This window comes from Haliotis cracherodii, unplaced genomic scaffold (assembly GCF_022045235.1).
Source record: "Haliotis cracherodii isolate W230 unplaced genomic scaffold, xgHalCrac1.p SCAF_35, whole genome shotgun sequence".
Lineage (NCBI taxonomy): Eukaryota > Metazoa > Mollusca > Gastropoda > Lepetellida > Haliotidae > Haliotis > Haliotis cracherodii.
The window spans coordinates 323,568-346,147 of NW_027266292.1; the positions used below are offsets into that span (position 1 = coordinate 323,568).

Sequence of the window (22,580 nt, forward strand, 5' to 3'; positions counted from 1 at the left end):
ACCTGGCCGGCCTGGGTCCTCTTGCACAAAGCGATCTTGGCGCTAAGACTATCGTAAGCCTGTGTTAAAGTATGGGAGTTACGATCATCTTAGCGCTAAGATCGCTTTGTGCAGGTGGGACCTGCAGGAGTTTATATTATCAATATTGTCATCAAACACTTGATACCTCTGTATAGTTGTATTTGTGCGACTAATTCCGGCCACCAGCTCGAGACTAGCAATGACAAAGCGAGACTGACGGCGAGACTGTGATACGCCCTCCCAGATTAGCCTGTGAATGTGTACATATATAGTTCACCAAACCGGTCTATCAAGTTATGTTTTCAATCGCATTTGCAGTATCAAAGCCTTTCCCTTTCACGGCTGCAACAAGTTGCAATTATCGTTACTATTAAAGTGTTCTTAAGATTCAACTTTTTTGTATGCTTTACAATTTTACTACAAATCGCACAGGGAGAACACCGACGACTCTTTTAGGGATCTTATTTGCATCCGTTGACATGCAATACAAATAACACAGTGATACCGTCGACATCAAAGTGCACAGGTGTGGCGACATTCCAAGTGGGGCAAAGGTTGTGTCTATTTTAATGTACAAACAAAATGTTTGTTACTTTTTCTTTTTCTTGAAATTAATACATCATGTTTTAAATATATTTTAAAATATATTATTCAATGTTCTTTTTTCACTATTGGAACATTTTTGGTTTAGAATCAGTTTCATGAAGTCTCGCAGGAACGACACTATAGGACTGTGACGTAAGGTCTATATACATAAATATTTGGGTGAGGTAAATCCATACTGCGTTGTTATTTCATTGTGGCTGTATACTGTTTTGTTTCAGTGTGTGAAAGTATAGAGTTATGAATTATCACGGCGGAGTCTCAAACGATATGCCGGTGTGATCGTGGATTTCAGCTGCATTAGATAAGATAAGGTAGAGTGTTATGTGAATCAGGTCGATGTGAGAAGTCAAATGAACGACATTTCTTTAATAATGGCCGCCCCTGCATGATAGGTGCTTTAGGTAAAGAAATACAAAAAGACCCGAGTCTCCTTTCAACGAAACCACTGGTATGTTGTCATTTAGAGATGCTCGATTGATCATATGTTTAAAATTTAAAACAAACTGCTTGTTATTTTCGCCAAAGTTTCATATTGTACCTCTATAGACACACCTTGAAATCAACACGGATAGTGTCATTTGTCATGGTATCGAGTATACTTTCCTTCGATGTCGTCCGAGAGTCGTTTATCACCTTGAGCAAGTCAGGGAGTTGAGTTTTACGTCGTTTTGAACAATATTTCAGTTATACCACGGCGTGTTTGTTTGATGTGGAAGGAAAGCCTAAAGTGGTGCAAGTGCAGGGGTGAGGGTGGGTGTGGTCTTCTGTGTCTGTGTGAGTGAGTGTGTCTCTGTGTGTGACTGCGTGTGTGTGTGGTGTATGTGTGTGTGTGATAGGTATATGTTTTGTGTGTGTATGTGGGTTTGTTTGTCACACATACGCACTCACATACAGACAAACACATACCACACAGACAGACACACTCAGACACCCACACATCAACACAGACACACAGCACAGACGCGCGCACACCAAACACACAGATACACACCACACATATCGCAGAAGCACACACCACACAGACGCAAGCACACTACAGACACCCAGTCACACACTCACCACAGAAAGACACACACTCCGATACACACACGCACACGTAGAGTATACACGCTCACACCACACACATACACACAGTCAAACTCACACCACACAGACCACAAACGGCCCCACCCCCACCCCCGATACGCACACGTACACACACATTCACACAACACAGACACATTCACATACAAACACACACGCCACACACACAGACACGCGCACACACAGATACACGGGCGGACGCACACACACCACTTTGACCGGTACAGTCCAGATCAACGGATATTCAACACGAACAGTACCCTCAGCCCGACGTGGAAACAATAGTTAATCTAATCTTCTTTTAAACCTTTTCTCTAACTTATTATCCCCATTTGGCGTCAACTGAATATGTGTTTGTTTTTTCCGTAGGTTTTATGACAGTGGTGCATGAGTTAGTCCAAGATGAGTGATTTTTGTATGTCAGTACATCGTCTCCTACACAATGGCGTGTTCGTGATGTTCACAGCAGCCCTTGTTACAGCGAGAACCGAGGTAAGTTCATGGATGGTCCGATGTAACTTATCTTAAAGGTGTAAGAGTTATACATGTCAGAGACCACATAATAATCTATTGTTTGACCCTAATGTGGAGCAGGTCGTTGGCCCTTACAACCAGGCGAAACCTAGAAGAACGGGTATGGTCAATATTATAACTCTTAATCCGTTTTCTTAATCCTGCGAAACATTTATCCATCATGTATGTATTCGACCATGACATTTTAGAATCTTGCATTCTGATTGGTCCGCCGGCGGTATCAAATATAAACCTTCTGTGTTTTGAAATTTAAGGTAGATTAGATTCCTCCCAAAGGTTATCATAGTCCTTACAAAATAAAAAACATTCAAAAGCAATTGCTAAAGAAATTCGCATCGCATCGCAACCTGTTACACATTTGTACTGCATGGACTCTTCCAAGTCGTTCCCTGGAAATCAACGAGGGTTCTTCCATGTAGGGGTGATAGGTGACGACCAAAAAGAGGGTCTCGTATATTACTCAAATAACTTATCAAATCACCGTGTTTTGGTTAGTCTGAACTTATGGTCCAATTGGTTTAAAATAACGCCCCAGGACGCTACTACTTATTCGGAATGAATGTCTCTCCACCCCGAACTTCGATACAGTAGTCCTTGTCCTATTTCCGTTCATCTTCACTGATCATGGATGCCAAAATAGTTGTTCTCAAACGCAGTGCCACTGGTGAGATCATTTTTCACTGTATGCTTCTATATTTTGCCAGATACTTTTCGTTTCAAATTGGCATACCACGTGTGACCAGAATTACTTCCAGATCAGTGCCCTGGCAATCGACAGGTTGGATTTTGTATCTGTAAGATGGAGCTTTGATTCTAAAGTAGGCATCACTTGCTTGATGAGCCATTAGCAGAGAATTTGATCTCATCAGTGGAAGTTTCTGGGGTCCGCCAGATAAAATATACAGGCATACAGTGAGGACATTCCCGAAATGTAGTTACCGTATTCAACGTAATAAGCGCCCAGGGCGCTCTCAAAATTAGAAATAGGGGGCGCTTATTAGAATATTATTTTGAGTTGAAAGATCGTAAATTTCGTGGTTTATGCTAATAGCCTGAAATGTTTACATGCGATGGATATATTTTTCAAGAATTTAATTGCCCATAATTAAGGGTGATATAACACACGAGTGCGTATTATACACGAATAAAAAAGTCTTGTGTACATTGATCAATCGGAAGGGGTGCTGATTGGGTTTGTTCACTAGCCAATATATTAGCAAATATCGCCGTGGGCGCTTATTAGAGCGGGGCGCTTATTACGTCGAATACGGTATATGTTCCAAAATATACGTATGATTGTCCAGAGGAAATGAGCCAGTGGGCACTGCCCTGAAGAACAAGTATGTGAGAACACCATCGTTTGTTTAGCTGAAGACGAGCGACACAAGAGACTGGTCAGTTTTGTGACACAGTGTTTGGTGTATGTTTTACTAATTATGTCTTCTGATTGAAAAAGACATCCGATAATGTTCCAATACCGAACGTGTACAGTATTACTCAGCAGTTATTATGCACCGATATATGCAGGTTGTCGATGGAGCCATGTATTCACGCACAAGTTTTTGTGTGAAACGGCTTGTTAGATTTAAGGTATTTTAGGGATTGGTGTATTGGCTGAACCCCAAAGGGGCCTCAGCCAAAGGCAGTATAGGGGAGATAACTGTTAGCAAGCTGCTGAGATCGAACACCTGTCACGGCCAGACGTAAAGACATAGCTCTGTCTTAACACCACAGCATTCTTCTGTAGCATTTAGTAGAATTTGAAGATGGTGTTAAAATGTAGAGCTATGTTCTGTAGATTTAACCGTACTAAATTGAATTTGGAACAAAAGAATCAGATAAGGTTCAAATGTTAAATTTACTGCAATAATTCTAGCTGCCATGGCAGAATGAAACACAGCGGTCCTTGGTGCTAGCGAAGATGTTAAGCTAGTCTTGCAAGACTGTTGTATACCTCACACCACAATACTGACGTCAAACTGCTCATTATGACGCAGATGATATGACGTCACAGTCGGATATGGAAGGTGATAATTGCCAAATTCCAAGCTCACTGTTGTCCAAGACTAAAAATACTCTTTCAGTCAATATCTGTTTTCTTTCCAACATCAATTGCCACACATACTTTTACTATGGGATTCAGGGGTAGAATAGGTCTTCAGCAACCCATGTTTGCCGTAAAAGGTGACTCTGCTTGATGCATGTCATCGATCCCAATTGCATGGATCGATGCTCATGATATCAGTCACTGGATTGTCTGGTCCAGGCTTGATTATTTACAGACCGCTGCCATATAGCTGGAATATTGCTGAGTGCGGCGTTAAATAACAAACAAACCAACCAACATTGACTAGGGTAGTGACTGAAATTCATTCGGCATTTTGTAACCAATGATTGTAGATATAATTATTTTGAAACGCCTTCTGACCATGATTGAGAATGAAGTTCTTTTATTACTAATAGTCTCTATAGTGATCGACAGTATCTGTCAGAGGTGGTTATTGTGTTTTGAAACCTCTGAATGACCAATCAGAATTGTGTATGTTTCATATTCAATGTAGAAAACAAAGTAGGTTTATCTCCCAGTTGTGCCTCATTGTCATAGTTGTGTTTATTTAATAAACACTATTTTTTCATTTTGCAATAGATAACTCACCATGAGGTGAGTGATGGCGTGAGCAAGTACATTTTTCAAAATGGAACACGTCGTAATTGCATGCCAATCTTACCAACTGACAACTGTCCTGAAGGTTTGTACAATTTTATAGTTCAGACTTGATAACACCGATTCCTTCTACAGGGGTTTATGCGACACATAAATGTTGAGAATAGATGCACAAAAAAGAATATGCTACATCCCGAGGGATACACAATAATATTCTTTGGACCGACAGCGCATATGCATCATGAGCAGTTACGGGTGTCTGTCATTTCATCCATCAATCATGACCACAGTCCACATGATCATTGATTCATTCCAGACTCTCAAGTAATTATCTAGACATACAGTTCACTAAACCAGTTCATTATTTTACAGGACTCTCACATTGCCTGCAAGGAGATTGACGCTTAACAAATTATTTTTGGGGTTACCCTGAATGTGAATTCTTCTTTGCCACAATCGCATTAAAATCAGATTTTACGGAAGACCAGGGTTCGATCCCCGGCGACGTCATGCCAAAAGATGTTTAAAGATGGTACTTGTTGTTACCCTGTCTGGCGCTTGGCATTAAGGGGCTAAAACAAGGACTGGTCGGCACGGAGTCAGTATACTGTGTCTGAGTGGGGTATTCGTGTTAAACTGTGGCATGGTATCTTAGTGAGCTAGGACTATAAATCGGCATCAGTCCGGACTAGTACAAGGATCCACACAAACATGTCCATGCACGTCGCTATATAAGTGCAATAATCCTGGACGCAACGTTAAACCCCATTTCACTTCATCTAAAATCAGTATTTAGTTCTCGCTACCGCTACCATCTTTGCCATGGATATGTTGTTATTCAGATATTTCTTACCTCCATCATACAGACCACCAGATAGAGCCGTGTTTCCATGACAAGGACAAAGATCGCTGTGTGCCTTGTAGAAAAGGGGAGGAACAATTAGACAGAACGGACTCCGACTTCCGGTCTGCGTGTTATGTCTTCCACTGCCCAGAGGGTAAGAATTGATATGTTCTCTAATCTTGAAATTTATTATTCCCCACCACGAAGTGCAAGGGGGATATAGGAATGGGTGCTGTCTGTCCGTCCTTCCATTCTGACTATCCATCCATCCATCCCACCATCACGTTTCATTTCCGGAGCAGAACTCAAAAACCATGAGAGATATCTTAACCAAATTCGGCACAAAGATAGGTCTAGTGGTGAACTGGTGCCTTTTGATAGTTTATTTTTTTAGACTTTGAAAATTGCGGTGGTGCTTCATTCCGGAGCAGATCTTCAAAACCGTAAAATATTTCTTCATTAAACTTGGCACGTAGATAGGTCTGGTGGTAAAGTGGTGTCTTTTGATAGTTTGGGATTTTTTAAGAATATATTTTTTGAGTTTCCAAAAGAAACAACTTTGACTTAGGCTGAAAATGGCGGTAGTGCTCGTTTCCGGAGGGCTAATGCATTGCACACAACCAGACATGTCATATTGGCAGGGGATATGAGTATTTCATGCTTGTTGTGATGGATAAAACATTGAAAAAATTGCAACCTCATCAACATCATATCTCTTTTCTGCCACAAAATGTCTCTAGAGGTGAATAGAGGTATCGTGTCATTGTAAAAGATCTCATCATAACATGTGAATGAGATGGATGGACTTGCCTCTTACAATGCCATTTAAATGGTGCAGCCCTGGATACAGAACAAAAGAACACTTCACAAGAACACTAAAGATTTAGTCTCCAGGAAAAATCCACAAATAACAGTGACAAAACAGATAGCTCCTTATATATCATTTTCATATCACACTCATACAAATGTGCTTGACAATATTTAGTGAGACAAGAACCTTTACTGCTCCTTGGTGAGAGAAAGGAATATATCTGCATCAGTATCTGCAAGAAATGTCTCTCAGTTGTAATGTTGAAAATCTTTATCAAAAATGTACTAGCACAATTTTTTATGAAACATTAAGATCTACACATTTTAGTTTGTGTAGGTTTTAAACATTCAAATATTTCAAGGGTTGATGGGGGACGGTGGGGTAGCCTGGTGGTTCAAGCGTTCGCTCTTCATGCCGAAGACCCTGGTTTGATTCCCAACGTGGTTACAATGTGTGAAACCCATTTCTAGTGTCCCCTGCCATGATATCGCTGGAGTATTGCTAAAAGTGGCATAAAAACCTTACTGACCCACTTGCTCAAGGTTAGATGGGGTAGCCTAATGGTTAATGCGTTGCCTTGCTCACTGAGGACCCTAGTTTGTTTCTCCGTATAGGTACAATATGTGAAGCCCATTTCTAGTGTCCCCTGCTGTGATATTGCTTGAACGTTGCTATCACTGGCATAAAACCATTCTGACTCACTCACTCTGATATTTCAGGTACCATTCCGGCCAAGCAGGACCCAGCATCAGGCTGCAACTGGCCATGTAGGTGTGAGAGTGAGAGGATGGTGATGAACGAACACTGCAGCTGCCAGGATGTCAAGGTCCAGTGTGGAAAGAACACCTACCTCAAAGATGGTAAGTCTGTTGTAAATGCTGAAGGTGACAAGGATGCCCAGTGTGCTAAGGCTGTGCAGGGTTACCTCCCTTATTCTTACCGGTGTGCTGTGCAGGGTTACCTCCCTTAGTCATACCATTGTTCCTAGACTGTGCAGGGTTACCTCCCTTAGTCATACCATTGTTCCTAGGCTGTGCAGGGTTACCTCCCTTAGTCAAACCAGTGCTCCAAGGCTGTGCAGGGTTACCTCCCTTAGCCATACCAATGCTCCAATGCTGTGCAGGGTTACCTCCTTTAGTTATACCAATGCTCCAAGGCTGTGCAGGGTTACCTCCCTTAGTCATACCAGTGTTCCAAGGCTGTGGATGGCTACTTCCCTTAGTCATACCAATGCTCCAATGCTGTGCAGGGCTGCCCCCCTTAGTCATACCAATGCTCCAGGGCTGTGGAGGGTTACCTCCCTTAGTCATACCAGTGTTCCTAGGCTGTTGAGGGTTACCTCCCTTAGTCAAACCAGTGCTCCTAGGCTGTGGAGGGTTACCTCCCTTAGTCATACCAGTGCTCCTAGGCTGTGCAGGGCTGTCCCCCTTAGTCATACAAGTCTTCCTGGGCTGTGCAGGGTTACACCTCCCTTAGTCATACCAGTGGTCCAAGGCTGTGCAGGGTCTAAAGAAAAATGGCCTCAAAATTTGTTCTTGACCCTAACAAAACTGTCAACAACATATATAATTATGTGAATACAGATTTGATTTCTGTGGGTTTGAATCCCATTTACCGGTAACATTTTCTACATCCAATCAACTGGTGACACATTTCACAATTTACTTTCAGGCGTCTGTTTACCATGTCCGACAGGGACATACAAACCTGGGCATGGCACTGGCCCCTGTATCAGCCAGATGTCTTCCTTCACCCAGTGAGTTGTCGTGTAGTGTTGTCGTCTGCATCCAAGTCTTTCAGATGTTGTCTACTGATTAATTCTCTTTGGAATAATCCATTAAATATTTACTAAAATCATTGTTTGTGAAAAAATATATTTTATATATCAGATAAATAATCAACAGATGGTAATCGATTGTTCAAAATCGGCATACATCATTGTCATTGACCCAGGTTCCATGTGGCTGACATAGACATTAAATGTTCAAGATGAAGGTCATCTGTGCACAGTGTCTTGCATGGCCATCATTTGAATCAAAACTGACTGGCATCGTCGTCCCGAGGAAGCAATCAGATCCCGAATGGTGGCCTAGGAATATTCACCCACTCTACCTGCAGTGCTTGTGCCAACTGTCAGAGGTTCTGTGGTTGTTGCTGACGTCCTCGCAGTCATTGATCCAGTGCATCCCATTAATGTTCGATTGGGTTTAAATCTGGAGACCTGGAGGGCTATGGCAGGACCTGGATGTTGTGATTTCTCAAAAAAGGCTGTTGCCATCCTTGCCGTTTGAGGTTGGGCATTGTCTTGTTGGAAAATTATGTTTGCTTGTTGCAAAATGGAAAGGACATGTACCCGAAAGAATCTCATCCGTGTAACGTTGTGCCATTAAATTTGCACAAGGTCTGTTCTACCAGTGTAGGAGATGGCTGCCCACATCACCACGCTTCCACCACCAAATCTGTCCACATCCTTGCCGAACTAGGCTGGAATTCCTGGGCTCGATTGTAGCGCCACCAGTGGTTATTATGAGTTATGTCCCTTCTGAGCCTCTCCTATGGACCAATCCCATCCCATCACTTGCATTTCTATATTTCTATATATGCAAGATCTATATTGTGATAAAACGGGTCTAACATCGCGAAGTGCATCAAATCACGCGAGCACCTTGATTAAAAACATGAAAAGGTTTCGAAAATGTCATTTGACAATGAGTTGGCGGTGCACATGCTTTGCAAATCCTGCAATCGCCCGAGGATGGTTGGTGTGTTTTGGCGCCTGACCCTCGCGGGGTTGTGTTTTTGTGATTTCTCCATCTTTTTCCACACAAATCAATCCCAATCCATGCAGAAATGACCAATTCATTTTGGTTTTAATTATGTCGGCAACACTGTCTGATAAGGAAGGGAATTTATTGATGTCAAATTCGTAATTATGAGGATCACAACGTTATGGAGTGTATACTTACTCCTTCACCACCATCCCATGATATTCCGAAACATTGTGCTCCTCATTATAAAGAAGTTGACATCCTTAAATTCTCTTCCTTATGTGCATCACTTCTAAATGCCTTTCAAAATCTTGAGTCTGTCAGATATTTACAACTTTACTACTTTTGCTTTTCTTTTTGTGCAGGGGCGGTCGGGTAGCCTAGCGATTATAGCGTTCGCTAGTCACGCCAAAGACCCGGGTTTGAATCCCGCCATGGGTACAATGTGTGAAGCCCATTACTGGTGTCCCCCGCTGTGATATTGCTGGAATATTGCAAAAAGCAGCGTAAAACCATACTCACTCACTCACTCACTCATTCACTCACTTTGTGCAGGGTATAGAATGAATATGTTAATGTGATATTATGTGCAAATTTAAGAGGAATAGTACAGAAGTTATACTCTGTACATACAATGTTTCTTGTTGACATTGCAGATCCCCCAGACACAATCTCACAACAACTTCATCATCCCCAGCATCTCAAATAAAGACTACACTTGGTGCAAAAGGGAATCTGACAAGGATAGTCACAGGTTAGTCATTTTTACCAAATGGATATTATTGTAGGGATTAAATCCCCAGTATAACAATCTAGTCGTAGCAGGCAACTGACATGGGGCTTGGCTGGCAACAAGGTGGCTGATGGTCTGCAGAGGGAACTCCCATGGGGATTCCAGGTTAGAACAGGTCCCCAGCAACCTGTGCTGGTCTCCCCGTGGGGATTCCAGGTTAGAATAGGTCCCCAACAACCTGTGCTGGTCTCCCCGTGGGGATTCCAGGTTAGAATAGGTCCCCAGCAACCTGTGCTGGTCTCCCCCTGGGGATTCCGGGTTAGAATAGGTCCCTAGCAACCTGTGCTGGTCTCGCCGTGGGGATTCCGGGTTAGACTAGGTCCCCAGCAACCTGTGCTGGTCTCCCCGTGGGGATTCCGGGTTAGAATAGGTCCCCAACAACCTGTGCTGGTCTCCCCAGGGGGATTCCAATTTAGAATAGGTCCCCAGCAACTGGTGCTGGTCTCCCCGTGGGGAGTCCAGGTTAGAATAGGTCCCCAACAACCTGTGCTGGTCTCCCTGGGGGATTCCAGGTTAGAATAGGTCCCCAACAACCTGTGCTGGTCTCCCCGTGGGGATTCCAGGTTAGACTAGGTCCCCAGCAACCTGTGCTGGTCTCGCCGTGGGGATTCCAGGTTAGAATAGGTCCCCAACAACCTGTGCTGGTCTCGCCATGGGGATTCCAGGTTAGAATAGGTCCCCAACAACCTGTGCTGGTCTCCCCAGGGGGATTCCAGGTTAGAATAGGTCCCCAGCAACCGGTGCTGGTCTCCCCGTGGGGATTCCAGGTTAGAATAGGTCCTCAACAACCTGTGCTGGTCTCCCTGGGGGATTCCAGGTTAGAATAGGTCCCCAGCAACTGGTGCTGGTCTCCCAGTGGGGATTCCAGGTTAGAATAGGTCCCCAGCAACCGGTGCTGGTCTCCCCGTGGGGATTCCAGGTTAGAATAGGTCCCCAACAACCGGTGCTGGTCTCGCCGTGGGGATTCCGGGTTGGAATAGGTCCCCAGCAACCTGTGCTGGTCTCCCCGTGGGGATTCTGGGTTAGAATAGGTCCCTAGCAACCGGTGCTGGTCTCGCCATGGGGATTCTGGGTTAGACTAGGTCCCCAGCAACCTGTGCTGGTCTCCCCGTGGGGATTCCGGGTTAGACCAGGTCCCCAGCAACCTGTGCCGGTCTCCCCGTGGGGATTCCAGGTTAGACTAGGTCCCCAACAACCTGTGCCGGTCTCCCCGTGGGGATTCCGGGTTGGAATAGGTCCCCACCAACCTGTGCTGGTCTCCCCGTGGGGATTCCAGGTTAGACTAAGTCTCCAGCAACCTGTGCTGGTCTCCCCGTGGGGATTCCGGGTTGGAATAGGTCCCAAGCAACCTGTGCTGGTCTCCCCGTGGGGATTCCGGGTTAGAATAGGTCCCCAGCAACCGGTGCTGGTCTCCCCGTGGGGATTCCGGGTTAGAATAGGTCCCCAACAACATGTGCTGGTCTCCCCGTGAGGATTCTGGGTTAGAATAGGTCCCCACCAACCTGTGCTGGTCTCCCTGGGGGATTCCGGGTTAGAATAGGTCCCCACCAACCTGTGCTTGTTTCCCCATGGGGATTCCGGGTTAGAATAGATCCCAAGCAACCTGTGCTGTGCCTTTTGCTATTAAAGAATGTTCCTGAATTTGATTTTTCCCAGCTGAAACGGAGTCTTTTCCAGAGCAGACCTTTTAAACTATTTAACATTATTCATCCAAACTTGGTACATATATTAATCAGGGGCTTAAGTGCCTTTTGCTATTCAGGAATTAAAAAAAAAAGAAATTTAAGTTCCTGTTTCCATGGCAACAACTTTGCCTCTGTTCACAGTGGTATGTTTGTCCTGACCATATCTCTAAAACTAACAGGTACCTACTCTTTCTTGAAACTGTGCACTCACAAAGACCAGGTTGTCAACTGGTGCCCTTTGCTATTTAGGGATTTTTAGAATTGATATTGTTTTCATTTCCATGGCAACAAGTTTGACTTTAACTCTGTACATATTGGTGTGTACTTGGTATTTTTTTAATAGCTCAGTTACTATGCTTGTTTATGGACAGATTAAATAGAAATGATTTCCAGATGATTTGTTCTTTAGAATTTGTGGGGGATTTGTCATCTTCTGACTCTTGTTTTCTTTCGCAGGAACAAATATGACTGATGGTGGCATTGAGGCAGAAGAGAAGCCTCCAAAAAATGGGTTGGTGTCCATTTTTATCTCTCTGTTTGAAAAACAGGGATCATAGCATCCATCCATCTGTCCATCCGTCTATCTGACTTTTGATGATTTGAAATTTTACATTTTGTTTTCATGATTAGTTGGGCTTATACTAAAAATAAGGGTAGTGCCCGTTTCCGGAAATAAACTCCAAAACCGTTGAAGATCTCCGAATGAAACTTGCTGTACAGATCAGTCTTATGGTGAACTGGTGCCTTTTGGTGATTTGGGATATTGAAAAATACTGAACAGCATCATTTTTTTCTTCACTGAAATGAAGGTTTCCATGGCATTGTACCAAAAGTAGGATATAACTAGGGAAGCTCCATTTCAGTGTAGCATCAGACCAAGCATTTGGGGGGTATGTCAACATGTGATGACTCTTGTCAATATGTGTCTAGACATTGTCGTTAGTGCCATCAATGTCTCTCTGTGATGGGACACGAGGCTTTCTGTTGCATTCAAAATGTGTGAATGTCTTTATCTAGAATTTTGAATGCCAAGTAGTAGTTATATTACTGACCTTGTTTTGACCTCTCAATGTTTAAACTGATATCTCTGTAACCGTGGTTGTGTTGGCCGATAGTAGAGCAGGCGATCTACTCGCCAAATAATCACAAACAGCTGTGGGGGGTGAGGCTGATGACGTTTATTTTATTGGTAGGTATGAATGTACGTACGTACTAAATTCAGCCAGATAGGTGAAATCTGTACTGGTAATACCGATAACAATGATTGCACGGTGAACATTGCCAATGACAAATCTTAAGTATGAATATATTCCTTCACATATCCAAATCCTAAAATGATAAGAAATGAATGCGACAATAAATCTCGCTGAGTATGAGGGGCGGTCGGGTAGCCTAATGGTTAAAGCGTTCGCTCGTCAAGCCGAAAACCCGGATTCGATTCCCGACATGGGTACAATGTGTGAAGCCCATTTCTGATGTCCCCCGCCGTGATATTGCTGGAATATTGCTAAAAGCGGCGTAAAACCATATTCACTAACTCATGCTGAGTATGTGGTCTTTCCTCGTGAGATGAAAGTAGCAACTAAACATTTCTGTAGCAATGGCCAGCTTGGCCTATCAACAAGACAATAGACTGGGCGCCCTGGGGCAAAGAGTGCTGTTAGTCAAAAGCATGTACTGTGACAATTACTGGAAGTTAGACTGAGAGTAAGCTTTCTTCATGTTACAGAGCTATGGAATGAATGTTTGAGGTATAAAATACTAAGGTATAAAACATAACTAATAATATATTCTTCTAATGTAAATATCGTTATAAACTAATAAGGTAAAATGGTAACAAGGCCATATAACCTTACTACTAACTAATAAATCTTAACTAAAAGTTATTGAGCCTGCCACATCTCCTTTTCGGTTTACCTGACAGGTGTCACCGCTAGCCCAGTTGTCTATGGTGCCACAATTTGCTGCGTCGAGTTGCATCCCTTAAGCATGCCAGAAACTTATGATATCTGTGGGTTGGAATCTCTGATTATGCTTCTAGGTTGTCAGCTTGTGGGTTTCACCAGAGTGGTGAGACATACATCGATTCAATCTCCTCCCACACCATCACACAACTGTAATACTGTTAAAAGTGGCATTAAACCCAACTCACACTCACTCACTTTGACTTGACGTAACATGGTCTTTGCATGTACCGAGTGTCAAACGTGACATTTGAATACCCACCAAGTCTCACTCTAACGCTTCCCATCAGGCCACAAACTCACTCTCATCAACATTCATTTCAAAAAGTAAAATGAAATATTTTTCAATATTTTTGAATTTTTAGTGTTCCATATCTGTATGAACCATGTAGTAGTATTGAGAACTAAAGTTGGATACAGAATGTGGTCATTTTATCACAATACAAAGCTGAAGAAGTCATTTGTTGCCATTAGCAAATACTGTATTCGACGTAATAAGCGCTCAGGACGTTCTCAAAATTAGAAATAGGGGGCTTTTATTAGAATATTACTTTGGTGAAAAAAAACAGGGTTGAAAGATAAATTTCGTGGTTTTTGCTGACAGCCTGAAATGTTTATGGTCGACAGATATATTTTTCCAGAATTTAATTGCCCATAATTAAGGGTGCATATAACACACGGGTGCGTATTATACGCGAAAAAAAAGTCTTGTGTACATTGATCAATCGGTAGGGTGCCAATTGGGATTCACTAGCCAATATATTAGCAAATATCGCTGTGGGCGCTTATTAGAGCGGGGCGCTTATTACGTCGAATACGGTATGTGAACTGCTAACATAGGTGTATCACTTTGAATATTCATATACCAGGTAGGTCTGGCACGGGTAACTCAGGTACTCACAGGACTATTTGGACCCGTAGTAAGTCACGTGATATATTGTTTAATGATATCTCAAACTCTATGGTTACACTACAAGTCACTTATGTTCCCATTTCTTTCTGACAATGCACCCATTCCTTCTTACTTTTATATGTATGAATAAGGATATAACTTCATGCAGTAAACGTCAGTGTATGCATGACCAGATCGTTTTATACGTGTATCTAAATACATTTTGCCACGGCTACGGTCAAACTTTTCCAAATCAGACAGTTTGTACCTATCTCTAGATATCTACAACGGGTCCCCGAGTAGGATCGGGTAATAGGGTAGTAAATTTGGACTCGTCCCAGCCCTAATACCAGTTGACTTACAGAGGATGTTTTTTTTTATTTTTTCAGATCGTCAAACAACCAAATTATACTGGCTATATGCATATCTACATTAGTTTTAATTGTCTTGGTATTATTAGTTGCTGCAGGCATATACATGTACAGGCTTCGGAAAAAGAAATTGTCTTGTCACAGTACAGGTAAGTAGGGTACCCCAGAGCTCCAGATAAGCTTTTGGTGTTGTGGGTATTTTACCCATGCATTTTAAAATCATTGGGTATCAGTAATTCAATCTGCGTATTCAAATTTCTGTTACCCACTATTTTTTACAGATGTGGGTATTTAAGTTAAAAATTTAAAAACAATATTCATCTAGTCCCTGCAAACTGGTGTCGTGTGGGTTCGAGAGCTTTATAGGACTCAAAAATACCACGATATTTCCACAAGAAAGTGTGATGGCAAATGATCATGATGTAACTGTGTAAACGTGGAGTTTGGCAAGGTTGACGGAATGCCCGTTAATAATTCAAAAAAAGTTGCTGATTTGCTAATTGAATACACAGGGTTACTTCACAATATTTTGATGATACGCACAAGTTTTATTTTTGTAGCGTATCTGTAATGTTCGTTGCGTATTTGATACGCTTGGATTATATTTTACTGCGTATTTCTGCATTTCTGATGCGTATTTCACGCAGATACGCAGCTTATCTGGAGCTCTGGTACCCCCAACTCCCCCTTTTACACAATTTGGCTGACTATTCACATATTGGTTGACAATACACCAAGTGACTGACTGAAGACAAATTGGGTGACTTGACAACAAGTTAGCTGACTATACACCAATTGGCCAACTTTGCAAGGCAAGGGAGTTGAATGACTAAAACTCCAGTTTCCACAATATGTTATATTACTATAAGTAATATTCTTTATCCCCGGAATGGATTGTTTTCATGATATAATTATTAGCACACATGCAGCTCTCTTCGTTAATTAATAATCATGATATTGTTCAAGTGACAGACTTTGGGCCCATTTTATTTAATGTGACAAACGTCATCTTCTCTCATTGATACCGTGATTCTCAAATACTCCTGAATCTGGCATTTCCAGAAATAAACCGTTTGATTCTCCTGTTCTCAACATTCTCAACAAATTGACAAGATCTTATTATCTCACCTGATGTGTGTACAGTAAATTTTGCATTTTAACTTCCATTGAATGACAGTTTCATTTTTGTTTTGATTCAGCTCAACCAAGTGACAGCAATGAATCTCTTGTGCAGTATCAAGGTAAATGAAAGTAGTGGAACCTCATTAATACAGACATAAACCCATGCTTGTTTCCCAATGGGGATTCCATGTTAGAATATAGGTCCCCAGCAACCCAGGCTTGTCTCCCTGTGGGGATTCCAGGTCAGAATATAGGTCCCCCACAACCCATGCTTGTTTCCCCGTGGGGATTCCAGGTCAGAATATAGGTCCCCAGCAACCCATGCATGTCTCCCCGTGGGGATTCCGCGTTAGAATGTCGGTCCCCAGCAACCTATGCTTGTCTACCCCTGGGGATTCCTTGTTAGAATGTCGGTCCCCAGCAACCTATGCTTGTCTCTCTGTGGGGACTGTGAGTCAGAATATAGGTCCCCAGCAACCTATGCTTGTCTCCCCGTGGGGATTCCGTGTTAGAATATAGGTCCCCAGCAACCTATGCTTGTCTCCCTGTGGGGATTCCAGGTCAGAATATAGGTCCCCAGCAACCCAGGCTTGTCTCCCTGTGGGGATTCAATGTTAGAATATAGGTCCCCAGCAACCTATGCTTGTCTCCCCGTGGGGATTCCAGGTCAGAATATAGGTCCCCAGCAACCCATGCTTGTCTCCCTGTGGGGATTCCGTGTTAGAATATAGGTCCCCAGCAACCTATGCTTGTCTCCAGTGGGGATTCCGCATTAGAATATAGGTCCCCAGCAACCCATGCTTGTCTCCCCGTGGGGATTCCAGGTCAGAATATAGGCCCCCAGCAACTTATGCTTGTCTCTCTGTGGGGATTCCAGGTCAGAATATAGGTCCCCAGCAACCCATGCTTGTCTCTCTGTGGGGATTCAGGGTCAGAATATGCTTGTCTCCCCATGCTTGTCTCCCCATGGGGATTCAGGGTCAGAATATAGGTCCCCAGCAACCCATGCTTGCCTCCCCGTGGGGATTCCGTGTTAGAATATAGGTCCCCAGCAACCTATGCTTGTCTCCCTGTGGGGATTCCAGGTCAGAATATAGGTCCCCAGCAACCCAGGCTTGTCTCCCTGTGGGGATTCAATGTTAGAATATAGGTCCCCAGCAACCTATGCTTGTCTCCCCGTGGGGATTCCAGGTCAGAATATAGGTCCCCAGCAACCCATGCTTGTCTCCCTGTGGGGATTCCGTGTTAGAATATAGGTCCCCAGCAACCTATGCTTGTCTCCAGTGGGGATTCCGCATTAGAATATAGGTCCCCAGCAACCCATGCTTGTCTCCCCGTGGGGATTCCAGGTCAGAATATAGGCCCCCAGCAACTTATGCTTGTCTCTCTGTGGGGATTCCAGGTCAGAATATAGGTCCCCAGCAACCCATGCTTGTCTCTCTGTGGGGATTCAGGGTCAGAATATGCTTGTCTCCCCATGCTTGTCTCCCCATGGGGATTCAGGGTCAGAATATAGGTCCCCAGCAACCCATGCTTGCCTCCCCGTGGGGATTGTGAGTCAGAATATAGGTCCACATCAACCTATACTTGTTTCCCCCGGGGATTCAGGGCCAGAATATAGGTTCCCAGCAATCTATGCTTGTCTCCCCGTGGGGATTCAGGGCCAGAATATAGGTCCCCAGTTTCTGGAGTATCCTGAATGTTTATGCCACTGGTTTATTTGCAATATGGCTGAATGAATATATTGTAAAGTATTTTGTCACTGGCACTTTTCAGCCACTGGAAATAGGGCTGATGCGCACATCGATGGTCCACCTCCATATTCTTTACAAGGTTAGGCATTCTCTTTTTTTATATAAAAAAGATGTTTCAGATCAGATAAAAAGTACTGTCCCTTTCACAAAACTGATTGGGTCGGGTAGTAGGATTTGTTATCCTTGTTCTAAAAAATGGTTTTCTGTTTCCAGAGCAGAACTCCTAAACCGTTGAATATTTCTTGTTGAAACTCACTATACAGATAGATTTGGTGGTGAAATGGCACCTTTTGATGATTTGAGATTTATTTAGTTTTTAGTTTTCATGACAAGTTTGACTTATACTGAACCTGAAGGTCTTGCTCGTTTTGTTTCAAAACCGTTGAAAATCTACAGATGTAAAGTTATTACTCTCAGTACTTTGCGAGACGCAAACTACACATTTAACACAAGAGGAAGAAGATATATTTGATAACTGAATATGATGGTTGTTTGAAAGGAGTTTTAATTGTCAGTTTTATTGGTATGGTTTTTTTTCAGATCCAACTTCCCCAATCTGGGTTAACATGGAGGACGAAGAAGGACAGGGCATGGGTAAGACATGTTTCTCGTGATTCCAGATCGGACTGGGTGAAATGTGCAGTGTGTCTTGACTTGAGAATTGCAGAAAGTTATCCGAGAGTATCTCCTTCTGTAGTTACATTTTCATGGTACTTATAGTTTCTCTTTCTTTCTTTCCCTCGTTCTTTCTTTCTTTCTTTCTTGCTTTCTTTCTTGCTTTCTCTCTTCCTTTCTTTTTTTCTTTGTTTGTTTCTTTCTTTCTTGCTTTCTTTCTATCTTTCTTTCTTTCTCTCTTTCTTTCTATCTTTCTTTCTATCTTTCTTTCTTGCTTTCTCTCTTTCTTTCTCTTTCTTTCTTTCTCTCTTTCTTTCTATCTTTCTTTCTTGCTTGCTTTCTCTCTTTCTTTCTATCTTTCTTTCTTGCTTTCTCTCTTTCTTTCTATCTTTCTTTCTCTTTCTTTCTTTCTCTCTTTCTTTCTATCTTTCTTTCTTTCTTGCTTGCTTTCTCTCTTTCTTTCTATCTTTCTTTCTCTCTTTCTTTTCTCTTTCTTTCTTCCTTTCTCTCTTTCTTTCTTTCTTTCTCTCTTTCTTTCTTTCTTTCTTTGTTTGATATTTAACACCCACTCAGCAATATTCAATCTATATGATGGCGCTCTGTAAAAAATTTGGTTGGGACCAGACAATCCACTGATTGATATTATGAGCATCAATCCATGCAATTGGGATACGATGACATGCATCAAGCATGTCAGCGAGCACCCGATCCTATTAGTTGCCTCTTACGACAAGCACTGTCGCTTTGTATGGCAAGCATGGTTTGCTAAAGACCTACTTCTCCCCTGGATCTTCATGGGTCTTTTTTTTAGGGGAATTAATCCAATGGAATGATACATTTACACTGGCAATATTTGTCCCAGAAGGAACTAATTCCATATGAAACTGATCATCTTTAACACAGTTAGTCAGGGCTTTACGGTGATTAAAAGTGACTGCTCGTCACACCAAAGTCCCGAGTTCGATTACCCATGGGCACAATGTGTGAAGCCCATTTCTGGTGTTCCCCGCCGTGATATTGCTGGAATATTTCTAAAAGCTGCGCAAAACCAAACTCACTCACAGTTAGTCCCAGGGTCAGATTCTAATCTTTCAGCTGGGACAATTACGTAAATTTATGATAATTAATCCAGATCTAGGCTGATTTGTCGCTGGGACAATACACACAGTCCTGATACATGCCGCAAGGTCAAGGTCAAGGTCAATCGAAACAATACGTTAACCTAGAACTCTGTAGGTTTAAGAACTTAGTGTGTAACCAACAAACAACCAACAAATGTTATACAATCTTTTATTGTATTACAAAATTAACTAGGTTTACAAATTAATACAAATTAATACACTGCAATTACAATGGCAGTACACAATAGAGTAAAGATTCCGCGATAGAATAGGTCTTCAGCAACCCATTCTTGCCGTAAAAGGCGACTATGCTTGTCGTAAGAGGCGACTAATGGGATCGGGTGGTCAGGCTCGCTGACTTGGTTGATGCATGTCATCGATCCCAATTGCGTGGATCGATGCTCATGATATCAATCACTGAATTGTCTGGTCCAGACTCAATTATTTACAGACCTCCGTCATACAGCTGGAATATTGTTGAGTGCGGTGTTTAACAACAAACCAACCAACCAACCATATATCAGTGACTTGTTCCACTCATAGCTTACATCTAGAGTGAGTGAGTGGGGTTTAACACCGCTTTGAACTGTATTACAGTTAAATCATGGAATGTCAACTTAATGTGGGAGGAAGGCCTGAAGTGATGCAGGTCAGACATTTACCACTTTAGTGAAACCCATGAGCAAAGTGTGGTGTTAACAAACTTAGAAACATAATCAGGACGAATATGGAATTCAAACCCATGATCATAGGTTTCAGGCACAGGTAAGCAACTCTGGGAAGCAAATAAGGAAATGAGTTAAGGTCAACGTGGAATAAGAAGCACAACTCTTTTGATGTGTCATTAAAAGCACCATTTGTAGGAATGAGTGCTGTCCGTCCGTCTGTTTCATTCTTCTGCACTTATGCTTTAATTCCAGAACATAAAACTCGGAAATTGTTTGATGTTTTATTATGAAACTTTGCATTTGTATCAAACACATGCTGAACTGGTGCCTTTTGCTGTTTCTATGGCATTAGTTGAACTTAATCTATGAACTTATCATGCTACTTTGGATTTTCTAAGAAAAAGATGTACACAGGGTTGTGTGAGAACCATTACAATAATTACCTAATTGAGATACCACTTGACAAAGGATTTTGTTCAAGGTTTATGGTGGATTATTGTTAAAAAAAATAAATTTTGCTAGCGGCACTCGAACAAGCCAACTTCCATGCAGTTGGTTTCATATATTTTTAGTGCTTGCAGTTAGGCCATTTTCAAAAAATTCCATTGACAGAGTTACCGTGAATAATGCCTTTCACTCAACCGGACATTATTATGTTGGCAGGGGATATGAGTATTTCATGCTTGTTTCTTTTCTAGATTTTTCTTTAATTTCGCTCACCATCCATAGATCATGAATACTTTTTATAAATTATTGTTTCCAGCCCAACCTTTTACAGGGGACTTTTCCACAGACCAGGCCAGTGGTGTCAACAAGGCCAGCAGCGTCTCTCCCGTCCGTCCCGACCCAGAAGGGGTGGCCACGCCCCCTGCAGTGGTCTCTGTCCCTAGACAGGATAGTCATGAGACTGTCAGAAAGGAATACGGAAGTAAGTCAAACAACATCGATACCCCAACAGATTCCGAACAGTGTGTTTATGTTTCTTTTGTGATGGTACTTTATTCAGGCTTCAATCAACTAAGGCTTATTAAAGATAAATTTGAACTTAAGAAGTATGTTTCAGCTGTAAAATGTAAAGATCATAGATTAGCTTTAACCAAATTAAGACTCAGTTGCCATAATCTTGAGATTGAAAGAGGCCGATACACTAACATGCCTATCGACCAGAGAATATGTAAATTATGTAACCTAAATAAGAAAAACTGCCAAAATGATAATAAAATCTTAGCAAATATCCTGAACCCCTGTCCTGAAATTATCTTCCACATGTTTATTAAAAGAACCTCTCTTATAGACAACATCTAGATATGACCTTATGATTATTATGTCTTATTAATACAGTATCAGCATCATTAAAGTACACGCTGCCAGCCACCTCATAATAAATGATATATACATTGTATATATATAAATGTTTATACACTATGAATGAAAATAATATGTAATATATATCTACCTTTCATGTTTATTCGGGTAGCCTAGTGGTTAAAGCGTTCGCTCATCACGCCGAAGACCAGTGTTCAATTCCCGACATGAGTACAATGTGTGAAGCCCATTTCTGGTGTCCCGCGCCATGATATTTCTGGAATATTGCTAAAAGCGGTGTAAAACCATACTCAGTCAGTCAGTCAGTTTCATGTTTCTAGTTATATTTATTCCTATATGTAGATAGTTTGTACCCTGCCCTTCAAGGGTGTTCTGTACAATAAAAATTCTTGATTCTGTGTTTCCATGCATGGATGCAACCAGGGCCCTGACAGGTGCCTGAGTACTCCAGGAGGCTTAGGATTCGGTTCATTGGACCTGAAGGGGGTAAGGGTGGCCCAGTCGTCTAAGACGCCGCGATTCGCTTTGCAAATCTGCTTTTGGAGTTGGAAAACGGTGTTGCCGCAATATCTCAAGAACTAAACACTGGATTGTCTTCATATTTGGTACTATGGTGTATATGCAGGCAGGGGACATTTCGTCACTTTGTGACAAATACTTGTTGTATATGTCTGCGAGAATGTTATAATTGTTTCATTGGGAAAGGGTAGGTTACTCTATTTCCCAGATTTTGGTTGTTTGTTTCATCAGAATGGTTCCGAGATTACAAACTAATGGAAAAAGCACCCATCTTCCTCCATATATTCCCACTAAAACTAATTACATGATAGTTCAAATGAACTATGAAGAAATTCAAATAGACAAACAAACAAGGTGAGGTGAAATGGGGTTTTAACGTTGCGTCCAAGACTATTGCATTTATATAGCGACATGCATG

The 22,580-nt window shown here is 42.2% G+C and overlaps 1 protein-coding gene across 1 annotated transcript in view; it reads left to right on the top strand.

Moving 5' to 3' along the window:
* The first annotated feature begins 797 nt into the window (after positions 1 to 797).
* Positions 798 to 22,580, top strand: part of LOC139477730 (uncharacterized) — a 28,185-nt gene continuing 6,402 nt past the window's right edge. The window contains exons 1-13 of the mRNA XM_071260128.1: positions 798 to 938; positions 2,080 to 2,202; positions 4,892 to 4,994; positions 5,776 to 5,907; positions 7,284 to 7,424; positions 8,236 to 8,320; positions 9,989 to 10,086; positions 12,267 to 12,321; positions 15,056 to 15,186; positions 16,237 to 16,278; positions 17,936 to 17,992; positions 18,454 to 18,507; positions 21,081 to 21,245. Coding sequence (XP_071116229.1) covers positions 2,113 to 2,202; positions 4,892 to 4,994; positions 5,776 to 5,907; positions 7,284 to 7,424; positions 8,236 to 8,320; positions 9,989 to 10,086; positions 12,267 to 12,321; positions 15,056 to 15,186; positions 16,237 to 16,278; positions 17,936 to 17,992; positions 18,454 to 18,507; positions 21,081 to 21,245 — 1,153 coding nt within the window. The 5' untranslated portion in view covers positions 798 to 938; positions 2,080 to 2,112. The remainder of the gene's footprint in view (positions 939 to 2,079; positions 2,203 to 4,891; positions 4,995 to 5,775; positions 5,908 to 7,283; positions 7,425 to 8,235; positions 8,321 to 9,988; positions 10,087 to 12,266; positions 12,322 to 15,055; positions 15,187 to 16,236; positions 16,279 to 17,935; positions 17,993 to 18,453; positions 18,508 to 21,080; positions 21,246 to 22,580) is intronic.